This window comes from Polypterus senegalus, chromosome 17 (genome assembly GCF_016835505.1).
Source record: "Polypterus senegalus isolate Bchr_013 chromosome 17, ASM1683550v1, whole genome shotgun sequence".
NCBI classification, from domain to species: Eukaryota; Metazoa; Chordata; class Cladistia; order Polypteriformes; family Polypteridae; genus Polypterus; species Polypterus senegalus.
In genome coordinates, this window is record NC_053170.1 from 18158735 (window position 1) to 18174221 (window position 15487).

General features: G+C 44.1%; 1 protein-coding gene across 2 annotated transcripts; it reads right to left on the reverse strand.

The window, feature by feature from the left end:
• Nucleotides 1-2491: 2491 nt before the first annotated feature.
• LOC120517472 (ORM1-like protein 3) lies at nt 2492-10743 on the reverse strand. 2 transcript variants are annotated; one of them, XM_039739811.1, is made up of 4 exons: nt 10580-10743; nt 8822-9007; nt 5021-5172; nt 2492-4886 (listed from the first exon to the last, which is right to left on the reverse strand). In XM_039739811.1, exons 2-4 carry the CDS (start codon nt 8993-8995, stop codon nt 4751-4753), a joined length of 462 nt encoding a protein of 153 aa, XP_039595745.1. In that variant the 5' UTR covers nt 8996-9007; nt 10580-10743; the 3' UTR covers nt 2492-4750. The 2 variants fall into 2 exon arrangements, with proteins under 2 accessions (XP_039595745.1, XP_039595746.1); XM_039739812.1 differs by having other exon boundaries at nt 10568-10743.
• Between the last annotated feature and the right edge of the window lie 4744 nt (nt 10744-15487).

Here is a 15487-nt window from a genome sequence, read left to right on the forward strand (position 1 = left end):
CTTCATCTTGTAAAGCACTCTGAGCGACATCATTTGTTTGAAAACATACAGAAATAAATGTTGTTGTGTCAGCGTGGGTTTCCTCCCACACTCCAAAGACATACAGGTTAGGGTGGACTGGCAGTACTAAAATTGGCCTGAATGTGTGCCTGATGTTTGAGTGTTTGCCCCGTGATGGACTGGCGCCCTGTCCAGGGTTTGTTCCTGCCTTGTGCCCTCTGCTAGCTGGGATAGGCCCCAGCACCCCCCAACAACCGCGTTCAAAACGACTGAGTTAGGGAATGGCTTTTTAGTAGGGAGGCTTGAAGATTCCTAACTGGGATGTGAAAGGACATCCCCGTCCTGGTAGTTGGCATTGAAAGGCTCCATCACGTTCCAGTACTGGACCCAGTTAGGCAGCTGTACTGGTAACAGGTCATGAGCTCAAGTGGCCCCCAATTGAAAAGCAGGCTCCTGACATGACGTGACAGAACGCTGTTGTTCAGGAGAAGGCACCGCAGCAGCAGCTTTGGCCATCCAGTACTTGTCCATGAATGCTGTATCCATTATCACAGATATGCATTCTCAGATGCCTTTGAGCCTGATGCTCTGCTAACCCCCAACTCCATCATGTTCCCCAAGCCAGAGAATATTTGCACAGTGAAGAACTGATGTGGCCTGACAGGCAGAAAGCGTGCGCAGTCACATCCACGGGGAGGCACTTGCAGTTTTTCCTCATTTGTGCTGATCTTGTTTGTCACGTACTCACGGCTTGCATTAAATTTTCCCAGCTTGATGTCCTTCAAAGCTGTGAACACAACGCAGTCACACTAGCGGGCGCACGCACCCCATTGATGACTGCAAACGCTTCTCTTACTAACCCTGGGCAGCAGTAAAGGGTTGCCCATCAATCCCCGCCAGCGACAGGCTACTGAGCCCGGCATGTCCAGTACCCCTTGTACCCACCTGTGCCTCCCTGAGCTCCAAGGGGTACTCGTCATGATGGGCATCGATGAGCTCCTCTGGTCAAAAGCCCAATGAGAGAGGGTGGCACTTTGTGGAGCTCATATTGGAAGTCAAGTGCACTTCATTTTTTTTTTTTTTTATGTTAATTGCTAAAAGCCTTGACCTGCAGGCGTAGCGCCAGAGGCCATATTGCTATATTTGGTACTCCGTGGCGTTCGATAAAATAACTGCTTTGTTAGGAGGCAGGGTGGCACAGCAGTAGTGGAGCATGAGAGCAAGTAGTAGGGGTTGGGCATGACGCGCCACCTTTGTCATAATGGGTAATGGTTCCCCAGGCAATATGTCCAAATGTAAGTATGGAAGTAGTCAGCCGCAGTCTGGTGGGCAGTGCACAGGACCACTGCATGTGACGTCTCTCATATGGGTGCACCAACGGGACTCCCTAATCGTTAGCTCTGCCTAGGACAGACCCGGTGCCTTGGGTCTGCCATATTTCTTTTAATTTCATCTCTGCCCTGCTGTAGATGCCCACTGGGTTATGAAGAAGGCCAGCTCGATGGCGTCAGCCGGCTAACTTTCTCCATTCCCGAAGTTTCAACTGTTGTCCTCAGGTGGCATTTTCAGTTTCTAAAGACTCTAAAGCAGCAATTTTAAGAGCTCATTTATTCCCAGGACTGTAAGTAATTTGAATTCTAGTGCCTGCAGGGGCTCTGATGATTACCAATTTTTGTATTTACAGTGCTCTGTTAGAATTCAATAGTCTTAAATATGAGAATCCCAGGTGTGTGCATGTGTGTGCTGAATATCTTTTTTTGTTGTCTCTTGGCTTATTTCTAGTATCTATGGAACAATGTCTAATGTTTATACATTCCTACTGCAAACAAATTTCCCTCTGGAATAATAAAGCCTGCCGCAGGTAACCCACTTGCTGTAAAGCTGAGCCACTCCATCTGCAACCCTCTGCTGCCCTCTACTGGCTGAGCAATGCAAGCGCTCCACCACTGCCTGGGCACTTGAGACCTGACATGATTCTGGAAGAGCTTGCAGTGCTGGAGAAGGCCGAACCTCACAGCACACACTGCTTGGCAGTGCCCGCCTACAGTGAACACACAGAAAGACATGCAGGTTAGGTGGTCTGGCGATGCTAACCTGACCCAGAGATGGACTGGTACCCTATCTAGTGATTGTGCCCGATTAGCATCAGTGTCCCCACGATTCTGCTCAGGGTTAAATAAGTTTAGAAGATGGATGGCTGCATGATAGTGAGAAATGGCATATAAATGAAGAAGTGGCTGGCATTTCAAAAGAGCAGAGCCTTAGTCGGTGTGTTACCCTGCGTTCCTGTACTCAATCCATTTGAACAGACGTCGCACTGCCCGTTTCATGAATCAATACAAATGGATGCGTGGGGACAAAGTGCTTTTTCTTTTTTTTTAATTATTTGATTCAATATTCTGTCCTGCCTCTGCCTGACAAAATGTATACAGTATAGACAGTGGCAGCTTGGGTATCATAGAACGCTCGACAGAGACACACACACAGTCCATACACGAATAATGAACTTTAATATAAGTCACTGTATGTACCAAGACTGTTACAAAATAATCGCATCTTCTCCGACAAAGACCTCTCGAGGAAGAGTACTGGGATAAAGGCCGTCATACCAGTCCAGCATGGGCACTGGAAGACCACTCATTCTTTTTAACAACAAACGGTACAGGCTATGCAAGGCCTTACAAAGGTAAGGCGTCCTCTCATTCAGACAGCAGCCAGACCCGATCATCACACTGATGACACTTCTTTCTCAAGCTGATGTTACTTTACGTGACTCCTAGTAGGAGGGGATGTCAAACTTGACGACTTCAGCTGCTGAGGATGTCAGATTACACAACTGATTATGGCAAGGTAGGTCTTATTAAGACAAATGGGTGACAAAGTACCACAAGCTGGCCCCTTTTAAATAACGTGCTGCCTAATGGAGCCAGTGCCCATGCAAAGTTCAGCCACAATTTCTACCTATTTGGTTTTTTTTTTTTTTCTTCATTCTGTCATGGTACTTAAAACATGCGACACCATGCATGATATGAATTGTACCACCCAGTGAGCACTCATTGGCACTCATACACATAGGACCCAACCCTACAAGTTAATACTTATTTGATTTTGACGGGGGGGATTTCCAGACTAATTGGAACGAGTGGCTGGGGGTGTCAGACTACATGACTGCATCCAGCTTGCTAAGGATATCTAAATTAAGCCAACACCTGCAAAACCACTGGAAAAGTCGTGTAATGTGACAGGGCCTTAATACGTACCTTTTAACATTGAGGCCACACCCCTGTACCTTTGAGACACGAGACCACTCTCTTTATGGGACATGCCCCCTTGTCCCAATGAGGCCACATCTAGCATACTCAGCATTTTAAAGCAGCTGAGCTTGTACCAAACATACAGCATTTATAAGACACACCCCTTTTTCTTGTTGAGGCCACGCCCTCTGTACCTTTTAAAATGAAGCCTGCAAACTGAACTTCCAGACCACTCCCCAGCTAGTCTGAAGCCACACTATTGCTAGGCTTTTCAGCACATACCTGCTTTAAAAATGGGCAGCCCGATGTCCGGTTCATCTTAGAGGCTAGTCTTTGCAAAGATTTTAAAATACCTGCCCCCTTCCAGGTGAGGGCACACCTCTTTACAAATCAACATCTACAGGCCACACTCATTGGCCAGTCTTCATACACAATATAATCAATACACCTGCTTTACGCTGTGAGCAGGTAAACCCACTGTGCCTAATTAAAATTAGCATTCAAAGGTCACACCCACCGTATTTAATAGAATGCAACATTTACAGGCCAAAGGCAATAATCATAGGCCACATCTACTGCCCCTGGTAGATACTGGCAACTGTAGACCACTCCAACTCTCCCTAACAGATAGCAGCAAGCATAGGCCACACCCCATCTCTAGCTAATAGCAATCACAGGCCACACCCACTGTCCCTAACAGGCAGCAGCAATTAAAGGCCACACCCCATCTCTAGTTGACAGCAATCACAGGCCACACCCGCTGTCCCTAACAGGCAGCAGCAATTAAAGGCCACACCCCATCTAGAGCTGAAATTAATCACAGGCCACACCCACTGTCCCTAACAGCCAGCAGGCTTCACAGTTCACACACCTTAATGGACACAAGGATTCACAGACTACACTCCCTGTATCTGTTATGTGCCAGACTTTTAGGGGATACGCCATGAATTCTTTAAGTGGCCAGGCTTCATAGGCCATAGTACCCCATACCTTTTAGGAAGCAGGCTTCATTGGTCATCCCGCGTACCTTTTAGAGGAGAGACTTCATAAGGAGTATAAAAAAGCTTTATAGAGGGCATCAGATATTATTAAGCCTGTTTGACTGACTGCTTAGCCCCAAAGTAGCTTGATGCAAGTGTCTGCTCCCTGACTCTGAGACAATAGCCTCCTCAGCATTAATTTCTGGCTAAACAGTTTACTACATAATAAACTTAAGTTAAAAAAAAAATATATATATATATATATAAATAAGGAAGACTGCAACTGCTTGTCTCATCACAGAGTGCAACCATCAGCCTACTTTCTGTGCTCACGAGCCAGCCAAGCGTGGACAGAACACATAGCAGGAGAACCAACAGGCTGCTCTCATTGTACCGCTTGACTCCTGCTTGGACCCCGATGAGGGTGCACCCCAGAAGAGTCTTCTTGCCTCTTTTTCCTAGGAGGGATCGCCTGTCCACCTGAGTGTAAACCCACAGGGCAAACAGTCCGAGCTTTCAGTATTTGTTAATACCAAACAAGCGGACGCCATGCAGCTGAGGAAGTTTAGGAATGAGAACAGTTAGCAAGGACAGCGTGTTGATGACAAAATGGATCCTGTCGTATTTGGTGTAGAAGCTGGTCAGGAAGTACCTGTAAGTACAAAAAAACACAAAAAAAAAAACAAAACAAAAAAGAGAAAACATGTTGGCCAGCTTGTCAGTGTATACAGAAGGCAAGACAGACAGTGCAAGCCTGTTCAGCTTGATGTTCATGTTGACACGTACAGCACAATGGGGGTGATGGTCAAGAACTTCCGAGAGGCGGTGAACTGGACACCATAATCCATCTGCTCCCAGTGCGTCAGGAGTCGAGCTTTGCCCTGGTCCGGTGTCTCAAAGGGGGTCCCCTTGACCGTATGGAGAAAGATGTACATGCCCTGCCGGGAAAGGATGGACAAATAGCAGTCGGTGCAGATTTGATCAGCCCTGAAAAATCAGTGGTGTGCTGACTAGAGGCTCAAATTTCAGTGGTCCTGGTGACTGCTAGGTCCTAACTAAAAAGCTACGTCACCTGTGGACATTAGGTGCTAATTAGAAGGTCATCTTATTACAGTCCAGAAAGTCACAGCTAGAGGGTCAGACTTCTGCTGCCTATTAGGCCAGTAATAGCAGGCGGTCCAATATTAGTAGGACTTGTAGAGTTCAGATGTCAATAACAGGGTAAAGAATTGTGAAGACCTTGTAGGCAGGAGGTGCTAAAAAAGGGCGCTAGGTTTCTGCAGCAGGTGTTAACTACTAACTTTGGTGATCTTCTCATCATCAGAATAATGGCAGAAGAGGACAAAAAGCCAAAAGAAAGATGTGTCTGAAGATGACGGCCTAACCAAAAAAGGAACCTCATAGAGAATAGCCAGGAGGCTGAGCGGCGATCAAGGCCAGAAAGGTCTCCGAAAAAAAAGAAAAATGAAATTCTAAAAAAAAAAAAAAACTGTCATACCTAACCTTTGATTAAACCAAATCTGTGAGAATAGCTTTGATTTCTATTAAGAAACGTTATCCAGGGTGGGCTCTGATATCTTAAATAGTAATTGAGAGCTGATGTCATGTGCTGGCAACAGCCAAAGCAACTGTCGACATCAGGGCCGTGGCCATGAAATGCCGTTAAGAAAATGGCAACTATCATGATTATTAACAAGCAAAGTGGCATTGCAGTATAAGGTACTAATAATTGATAAAGCAAACATGGTGATGCAAAAAAATAAAAATAGCATTAAAGTAAATGCTAAATTGAGACAGTCCTTATGATTACTATGGGTAGATTATGGAGTTAGCTTTTGTAGTAGTAGTATTAGAGGAATACTCCACACATAATTGATATATATACAGTATATATATATATATATATATATACACACTGAGGTGGGCTGGCGCTCTGCCCGGGGCTTGTTTCCTGCCTTTTGCCCTGTGTTGGCTGGGAATGGCTCCAGCAGACTACACCTGTGACCCTACAGTTAGGATATAGCGGGTTGGATAATAAAATTTATATGTTACTTACCCCCGGTAGTTTTTAGTGATGGCCGAGTCCCAAATGAGGCACATTACCTCCATTGTGAGAAAGCATCAGTTACGGCACTGCGGCCATGTGACGCGTTTCCCCGAGGGTGGTCTGGCTTATTGTTGAGGACCTGAGTGGCTGGTCCAGGCCAAGGGGACACCCACGTAACACCTGACTGTGGCAGGTAGAGGGTCATTTCCAAGGGGTGGGACTGGATCACATGTCTGCCTGGGGGGTTACCAACCAGGATCCTGAGCTGTTTTGTCATGTGGTGGGTGCAGCAACCTGCTATACCAGTGCAAGCTCCCCAACTTGACCTAACCTGACCTGCTGAGTTTTTAGTCTCATGTTTTCATGGAGAACGGAGGACACAAAGTTTTGGCTTGAATGGTGTCTGTGGTGACCATTGCAGGATAACAGCAAACAATTTTGAAAACATCCATGACATAATCCACATCAAGTCATCCTGTCATATGCTCACCACAACATCCCAAATGCATATATCCATCCATCCATTTTCCAACCCGCTGAATCTGGACACAGGGTCATGGGGGTCTGCTGGAGCCAATCCCAGCCAACACTGGGCACAAGGCAGGGTGCCAACCCACCGCAGGACACACACACAAACACACACAAACAAACACACCAAGCACACACTAGGGCCAATTTAGAATCGCCAGTCCACCTAACCTGCATGTCTTTGGACTGTGGGAGGAAACCGGAGCACCTGGAAGAAAGCCACACAGACATGGGGAGAACATGCAAACTCCACGCAGGGAGGACCCGGGAAGCGAACCCAGGTCTCCTAACTGCGAGGCAGCAGAGCTACCACTGTGCCACCGTGCCGCCCTCAAATGCATATATTTCTACTTAAATATAATTAAAAAAAAGAAAAAGGAATGTGATCAAATGTGAACGTGGATTTAAATCGAAGACCCGCCTCCCTGCCTCATTCATTGGTCAGGAGTCCACCCCAGTAACAGCTTATTCATTTCCTAACATTGTGCTTTATGCGATATCAACAAGCACTGAGAGGGGAGTACAACTAAAGATTCAAAGTTAAAGGAAAGGGAAGACATTAGCAGTTGGAGAAGATGCCTTGCACTTGTGAATATCCCACATGTTTCTGGTCAACTCAGCCATGCAGTTTCACAGACCACCGCTAAATAATCCCGATGCACTCCAGTTGTGGGTCACTGCCTGGAATATAAATGTGGCCACAAATTTAAACTTTAGGGGATTTGGTGTGTGTGGTCAGGTGAATATTCAGAGGAGGTCTCCGATTCAAGTGCTTGTTCATGTCTGACCGCGTTCCATTTTTGTTCTTGAAAGTGTTCATGCAAACACAACGACTGGACGACTTGACATGAGGATTATGGGACACAAGTAACGTGGAAGTTTTTTCACTGACTTTTTTGCTTTGTTTGCAGTTGTCCAGCGTAGGCCACTATAAACCCCGGTTCTACCAGAAACCTTGTTATCTCCATTCCGCATGAAAAGATGAGATTAGAAGTTTTTCTCGGCCATCACTGCAAACCACACCGGGTTAGTGACATATAAAAATACCAGTTTTGGGTGGAGTACTTCTATAAGTAGAGGGTCAGACCTCAGCAGTCCATGTGGTCAGTAGTTTCTAACTATAGGATCATATGTTGGCAGTTCTTAAGGGCCAGAGCTGTTAATTTTAGCAGTGCCAGTGCGTGTGGCGGTTACTAGATGTCATCTAGAGTGTCAGATTTTAGCAGTTCTTCGGATCATTAGGTGTTAACTAGCGGGTCAGTTCTTGTGGCCATTAGATGCTAACAAGAAGGTTAGACTCTGGCAGTTCTTAAAGACAACAACTGTGAACTTGGAAGTCCTGCAACTGCTGACCTTGTGGACATTAAGTGCTAAATGAAGGACATTCATTGTGCTTGGCAGGTAAAATCTAAAGGGTTAGATCTCAGGAGTCCTGTGGTCAGTAACTCTGAACTATTGAGGGTCATATTTTAGCAGTATGTGTTAACTGCTGGTTAGCAGATGTTCACTGGAAGGTTGAATTTTGGCCATCTTGTGGTCATTATGTTAACTGGAGGGTTTCATTTTGCAAATCCTTGTGGTCAGTAGGATCTAACTAGAAGGTCACCAAATGTCCATTAAAGGGCCTGGCAGGCTTTTGGTAATTATCAAATCGGACACTGCCCACGGCCATTGTAACTATTAGAAACTTAAAACCATCCTGCATTAAATTCATTTATGTCTAATTCCATTAGAGACTCTTCTTATTTATTTAAATATTATCTTTGTAATTATAATTCTTCTTTTATTTGAACTACACTTTTGGATGTAGATCTGTAATAGAAATAAATGTTCTCTTTGTTGCTGTCCAATGCCCGCTAGGGAGTAGGCCCATGACATTCCTGCTAGTCAGATGTTGGCAGTCCTTGTGCACAGCAGGTGTTAGTTACCTAGAGGGTCAGATGGCTCTTCAGCCTGGTACCACCTAGCTAGAAGGTCAGTAGATTGTGGTCAGTCTGGGTCAGTTTACTCACTGTGTTGTGAATCAGGTTGGTCAGCGTCCAGACCACGGGCACGCTGACGAATGGGATGCTAAGGAGAATGATGTGCAGCAGGCCAATGGCCAGGACATAGGAGAGCCAGATGCCACGACTGTTCATGACCCTCGTGTTGGGGTTCACCTCACTGTGCGCCGTGCCCACGTTCATTGTGCAGGACCCCTGAGGACAGAGAAAGAAAGCATAGAGGCATACGGCTTTGGCGCTCAAACACACACGCTTTGCACTTTGATCTCATTGTAAACCTGTCCCATGCTGACCGAGGTCCTCACACAGTCTCTTCAAATATAAACACAGGCAAAAAGCCTTGGAAATATCATTAAAGAAACCGAAGTGGCATTCGATAGCACTCCGTGTCAGACAGGCGAATTTCATGGAAACAACTGGAAATGACACAGGACAAATGTCGAATTAGCCTCATCAGCCAGCTGTGGTCCATATCCAGAGGATGCATTGTGCCGGCTACCCCTGAATGACCAATTATTTACATCTCAATGATTTTTCTTTTAGACCTTCACTTAGATTTTGTGGCCCAAAATGTATGTCTGCCTCATCATATTCATTCAGCAGGGCCTCACAGGAATGAGGTGGGAACTGACCCCGGATGGTACACTGGTGCACCACTAGGCACAGTGACTTACACGAGGCCAATTTAGTGTCACTAATCAGGCTGATAAAAAAACAAAACAGGGAACCTGACCAGGAAGGCTCACTAGTAGGGGAACAGGGGGTTCAAATGCTGTAAAGCGACAATGCCGCCCACACTCTTCAGATGACTTAAGACCCTAGTGGACTCTTACAAACCGTTAAGTAATCTTCAAGAGATGACTACCAGGGCAAACTTGCGACAGTCAATATTCTACAGCGGGACCCTCATACAGCTGCTACTTTTTCTGTTCACACTGCGGCTATAACCTCAGACTGTACAAAAGCAATGCTGCATCAAAGCTCCAGGAGACCAGATTCAGACAAACATTTGGAGTTTACCTGTAAAGCACCTTTTGTGCTAACGTGCCACATAAAACACAGAAATTATACAACCGTGCAATTAATACTGCACTTGAAAACTGCCTTTGTAGGATGCTATGTCAAGATATTATATAAAAAGGGTACATTCTATAATTGTGCGCACAACTGTACTAATTTATAAAAGAATCTTTGGAAAACTGTGTTCTTTATCAAGACGATGGACAAAACAAAAACGTCTTCAATGATTCTGAATGTTTCTGAAATCGCACGTTATTCGCAAGAATATAATTGACGTTTGACTGAGAACTGTTGGAAAGAAGATTAACAGCCACAAGGGGTCGCTGTATGACCAGGGATGGAAAAATCTCAGTAGCAAATGTTACGCAAGAGTCCTGCAAATACTGTACATTATATAAAAAAAGACGAGCGTTCTGGCACACTTCAGATAATTCAATACAAGTAATAAAACCCACAAATCTAGTCTGGGGAATGTATGCACGAAGCCGTGCCATTAGTAGGATTGTAAGAGACAGCGCAATTGAAGCGCTTGGTTCCCACGGCGAGTAGTCTGACGGCCGCCACGCAGCAGATAAGGATTCCCCTCTAGGATCCTTATCGTTTCCCTAAAGTAGTTAAAATGATCGCGCCTAGCCTATATGCGAGACCATGAAAGCCCCATTCACACTCACTCCCTCTAGGTGAGGGGTGACCCACAAAGGAGCCCCCGCCGCAAGGAAAGTAAAGGACACGTACGCACGCACGCACCCACTACGAGACCTCGGCTGCTCCGGTCAGGATAGTAAGGCCAGAATCTGGGCCCAGCTGCTCGATTTTCCTGTTTTTTCTGATTGTTTTGACTAGTCTCGTCGCTCTCGTCACTTTCCTTCTTTGCGAGCAGCTGTTAATCCAGCGCAGCTAGAACTCCCCTTTGACGTCATGGATTAGCAGACGAAAGGGGAAACAGGGCATGCCGGGAATTGTAGTTTTAAAACGGTAGTAGTTCAACGCCACACTGCAGACTCTCCCCTCTTTGAAATTCATTAAAACAAATACTAGATAAGAGTCGGAATAATACGACGTCATGCAGTTACAAGAGCTACGGATCATTAGAAATCAATCCCAATGGCACCAAACTCAGATGGCCAGCAATGTTTTTTTCATTACCAGCCAATGATAACGGGCGGCTGAAATACATCACGTGGTTAGGCACAGCGTTTCTATACATAGCGGCAATGAAATATAAATTTGAGCTGGTTTCAGTCGAACACAACTCACTTGTTAATCCGTAAAATCAAACCTGCCTAGTAATGTTTCCAGTTTTACTTTAACGGGTCAGGATGACACATGCATAAACCACGGACTTTAGCCTCGTTGACGTGAGAGGATTTTCCGGCACCGCCTCTCGCAGATTCTGCAGATTTCCTCTGACGGAATTAAATGACGTCACGCAGCCCTGCTCTTCTAAGAACGACATAAAATCTGAGCGAAACCGGCGCCGCCACTTAAAAAACGCAGCGTGCTTTACAGTTAGATCAATCTCTGATTATAGACGTAAATGTCAAATTACATTTTGTGCCAAAGTATTATTATGCTTAACATATTTCAACTCCTAGTTGTACTTACCAACTACCCCATGTTTGACAAGCACAGCGGCTGTTAAGATTGTCTTTGCTTCATCTTGTTTTTCAGTTTGTGTACATTTTGTAGTTTCAACACATTCAGTGATTTGTCCTCTGTTCACATTTCAGTCTTTTTAATTTGGTTCCAGTCCCTTTTCCCACTCAGTAGGTATGACCTGAAGAGCCCTACTGATTGTTGCAGTTGGTTTTGGCATTTTGTGTATTCGGTGGGTGAGTTTTCAGCCATTTCCGCTTTGATCTTTCAATTTCTTTCAATGTGACTCAGTTTTCCAGCTTTTGATTTGAGATTTTAACTTTCCATTTGTAGAATTTCCACTTTGTGTTTTTAAATATCTTTGTTTTAATTCTTTGAATTTAGTAACTTTTTGTATTTCATTTTTTATCTACTGGAGTTTTAAGTTGTCTAACTTTAGATTTTTCTGTATTTAATAAATATGAAGAAGTGCTTTGGGCAAACTGTTATTTGAACTGTTCTGGCCTTTCCCACTCAACAGCAATTGAGAAAAGGAGACCAAGCAGAAGGCAGATGCCTGTGAGAAAGAAGCCACAGAGCGTTAGCAAGAGGGTGGACACTTTCAGCCTGGTAGAGGGCAGTGCCCAGTTGCAAGTCAGGAGAAAAGTTGTCATTTAAAACTCTGGCAAAGCAGGAATAGCAGGGGAAAGTCATTTCATTCTAACCTGTGAGGCAGTAACACATCATCCGTGACTGACAGGGGCGTATAATGTTGTTCTTCTAAAGTCGAACTTTCAGGAGGTCAGTCAGTGCCCACCAACCCATTAGATGTGCCAAACTGGGAAGAGTGAATTCATGCTGCCTTTTTAGTTTACCAAAGGATCAGAGGTTCAACTGCCCTAAAAAAAACTTTGGTCTGAGAATTGTGCTGGTAAAGATGGGTAGCGCCAAGTGGTCCCCAGGTGTGGGCTTAGTATTACCTGATGCCAGCAGAGGTGTAGTTAGGGTTTATAGCGCCCGTGGACAACTGAACATTTCATTCCCCCTCCTGTTTGCCAAAATGCAATGGGGAAGGGAAAAAATATTTTAAAAAAAGTATTTAAAATAATAGTATTTTAAGAAAAAAAAAATCATATTTTTTATTTTAAATAGTTAAAAATTTTTAAATATTTTAATTTTTTAAAGCACTTTTATGTGTATATTTTCAAGGTTTCGCTAAATTTATAAAGATAGAACGAAGTAAAATAATTAAGACAACAATGGTAGATCGAAAATATAATTATTCTAAAATATTGTTCAAATATAACATTGCACAAACTTAAACATTACATTGGATATAATAATATAATAACCTGAAAATGAAGTTAGTATAAAGTAAAAAAACATTAGTTTGATGTATAATGCTTTAAATGTAATTATTAACTTCAAAGAAAATTTTTCCTAGCCTTTGCTGCTGCAAATTTATCGATTAGTTCACCAAAATGTCTGCTGTCGGTAACCTCCCGCACCACACTCAGCAAAGCCAAGGCTGACAATCTTTTCTGTGCCATGGATGATCTCAGGTAGGACAAGATACGTTTTAATTTACTGAAAGATCTTTCACAACTGGCGATGGAGGTTCCAACAGTCAGTAAAATGTGAAGACCAACTCTCAGATTTGGAAATACATCTTCCCTATACTGTACAATAAAGTGAAATCAGAAAGAGACAAAAAAAAACATAAGAAAAAGATATCCTCATACTGATGGAGTGATGGACTGAGCATGCAAATGTTTTTTATTTGCTTTTTAGTGCATTTAAGAATGGAAAATATTTCATTCTAAAATTTCGTAACATCAAATTGGCGCCCCCTGGATGCTGCGCCCTGGGACAGATGTCCCCCCTTACCCCCCCCAGCTACACCACAGGATGCCAGGGGGCTTATTGAGTCTGAAAAAGGTTGACAGCAGCAGGATGCTGGGGCAATCACTAAATGGGGTGAGACATGAGAAGGAATACTGCTTTAGGGGTACTGTAGAGGTGGGCAAGTAGGTGAAGCACCCACTAGTCAGTGACAGCTACAGTGTGTATCTAGAGGGGCACAGAGAAACGTTAGTCTTGTTTTATCTGTGTGACTCCCATCGGTGGTTTTAAGAATGCGAACACATCATTGTCAGTTGCTTTGATTTCTTGGTGTTATTCAAGGGGAGCAGGGAGATGCCATGCAGGGTGGACAACCTACTGTAAATAACCAAAGTGCATGTATTTAAACTGAATTGTATTCCTCTGTAAAACTGGCTTTTGAAATGAAGATTGGTATTTTAGTGCTGCTGCTGCTAGATTATTTGAATTTCCCCTTGGGATTAATAAAGTATCTATCTATCTGTCTATCTATCTATCTATTATATAGTGCCTTTTATCTATCTATCAATCTAACCAACCAACCAACCATTTTCTAACCCGCTGAATCTGAACACAGGGTCACGGGGGTCTGCTGGAGCCAATCCCAGCCAACACAGGGTGGGTGCCAACCCACCGCAGGACACACACAAACACATCCACACATCAAGCACACACTAGGGCCAATTTAGAATCACCAATCCACCTAACCTGCATGTGTTTGGACTGTGGGAGGAAACCGGAGCGCCCAGAGGAAACCCATGCAGACACGGGGAAAACATGCAAACTCCACGCAGGGAGGGCCCGGGAAGCGAACCCGGGTCTCCTAACTGCGAGGCAGCAGCGCTACCACCTATCTATCTATCTATCTATCTATTATATAGTGCCTTTCAGTCTATCTATCTATCTATCTATCTATCTATCTTATATTATCTATAGTGCCATATCCTTTCCTGTCTATCTATCTATCTATCTATCATATAGTGCCTTTTATTCTATCTATCTATCTATCTATCTATCATATAGTGCCTTTCATATCTATCTATCTATCTATCTATCTATCTGTCTATCTAGTGAGAAAGCCGGTCTAGGAGGTGATGCCAGGGTATCAAAGGTCAAACTCACGCACCCACTCAACTGGAGACCCTCTATGTGAGCGCAGGCAGAACACACAAACTCACAGAAGGTACCCCACCTGGGAGCCTCATTTGTGTGAGGTGCAGCAATGCCCATTATGTCACCCAGGCCACGCTACTTATAATGTGCCACCAAATTACTCAAGCTAGAATACCACCCACTTTTCCAAAGTAACTTTCAAATATCTTTATAATAAGTAATGAAAACCCTCATGCACTACGGGTATCCAATAGTCCTTCTGTTGTAATGCTGAATTTTGAGACTGGCACGAGTAACTTCAGAAAACTGGTTTATGAATTTGAAGAAAAGGGAGTTAGTTATTCTGTGGTGGGCTGGCACCCTGCCTGAGGTTTGTTTCCTGCCTTATGCCCTGTGTTGACTGGGATTGGCTCCAGCAGACCCCCGTGACCCTGTAGTTAGGATATAGCGGGTTGGATAATAGATGGATGGATGGATGGAGTTAGTTATTTGTTGTTAATTTGAAGGTCCAGAGAATCTGGGAATTCATTTTATTAATTTGTGTGCGTGTTTTTTTTGTCTCAACACCTCTTTATGCTTTAAATGATAAAGTTTCTGGTTAGTAGCGACATCTTTATTTTTTATTTTGTTTTGCTAGATGATAATTATTAATGCTGTTTCCATTGAAGGCAACAGTGTTCCCTTTGCCAATCCGTTGTTTTATGACCCCATTAGGTAGTGGCATCATTCCTTTGTGCCATGTGAAGTGTTTAATTGGCATGGCATCCCCCAGTGAAAGTCAGAAGGAGCTTGTGCTTGAAAAGACTTCTTCATTCAAAATCTTCACATAATCTTTCCCTATAATGTCATTGAAAACTTTGGCTTTGTTTCCTCTTCTTAAAATTCTGAATTGTTGGATTTATTGCATCTTCAGAGGACAAGGACAATCTGTTAAGACTGTGGCGCACCAACAGAGGGCTGCATGTTAACACCACATGCTGTAACCAGAAGAGGTGCCGGCCTCTCCTCCCCAAAGAGCCCATGTGGTCACCTCCCATTAAATGGCGTCTCTGATGCCGTCGTCATTGCCAGGCTCTGATTGGGGCC

Coding starts and splice junctions, on each gene's coding strand:
- LOC120517472 (XM_039739811.1), bottom strand. CDS start 8,995: ATGAACGTGGGCACGGCGCACAGTGAGGTGAACCCCAACACGAGGGTC. Junction 5,173..8,821: donor CCAACCTGATTCACAACACA/GTGAGTAAACTG, acceptor CTTTCCCGGCAG/GGCATGTACATCTTTCTCCA. Junction 4,887..5,020: donor ACCATCACCCCCATTGTGCT/GTACGTGTCAAC, acceptor TTGTACTTACAG/GTACTTCCTGACCAGCTTCT.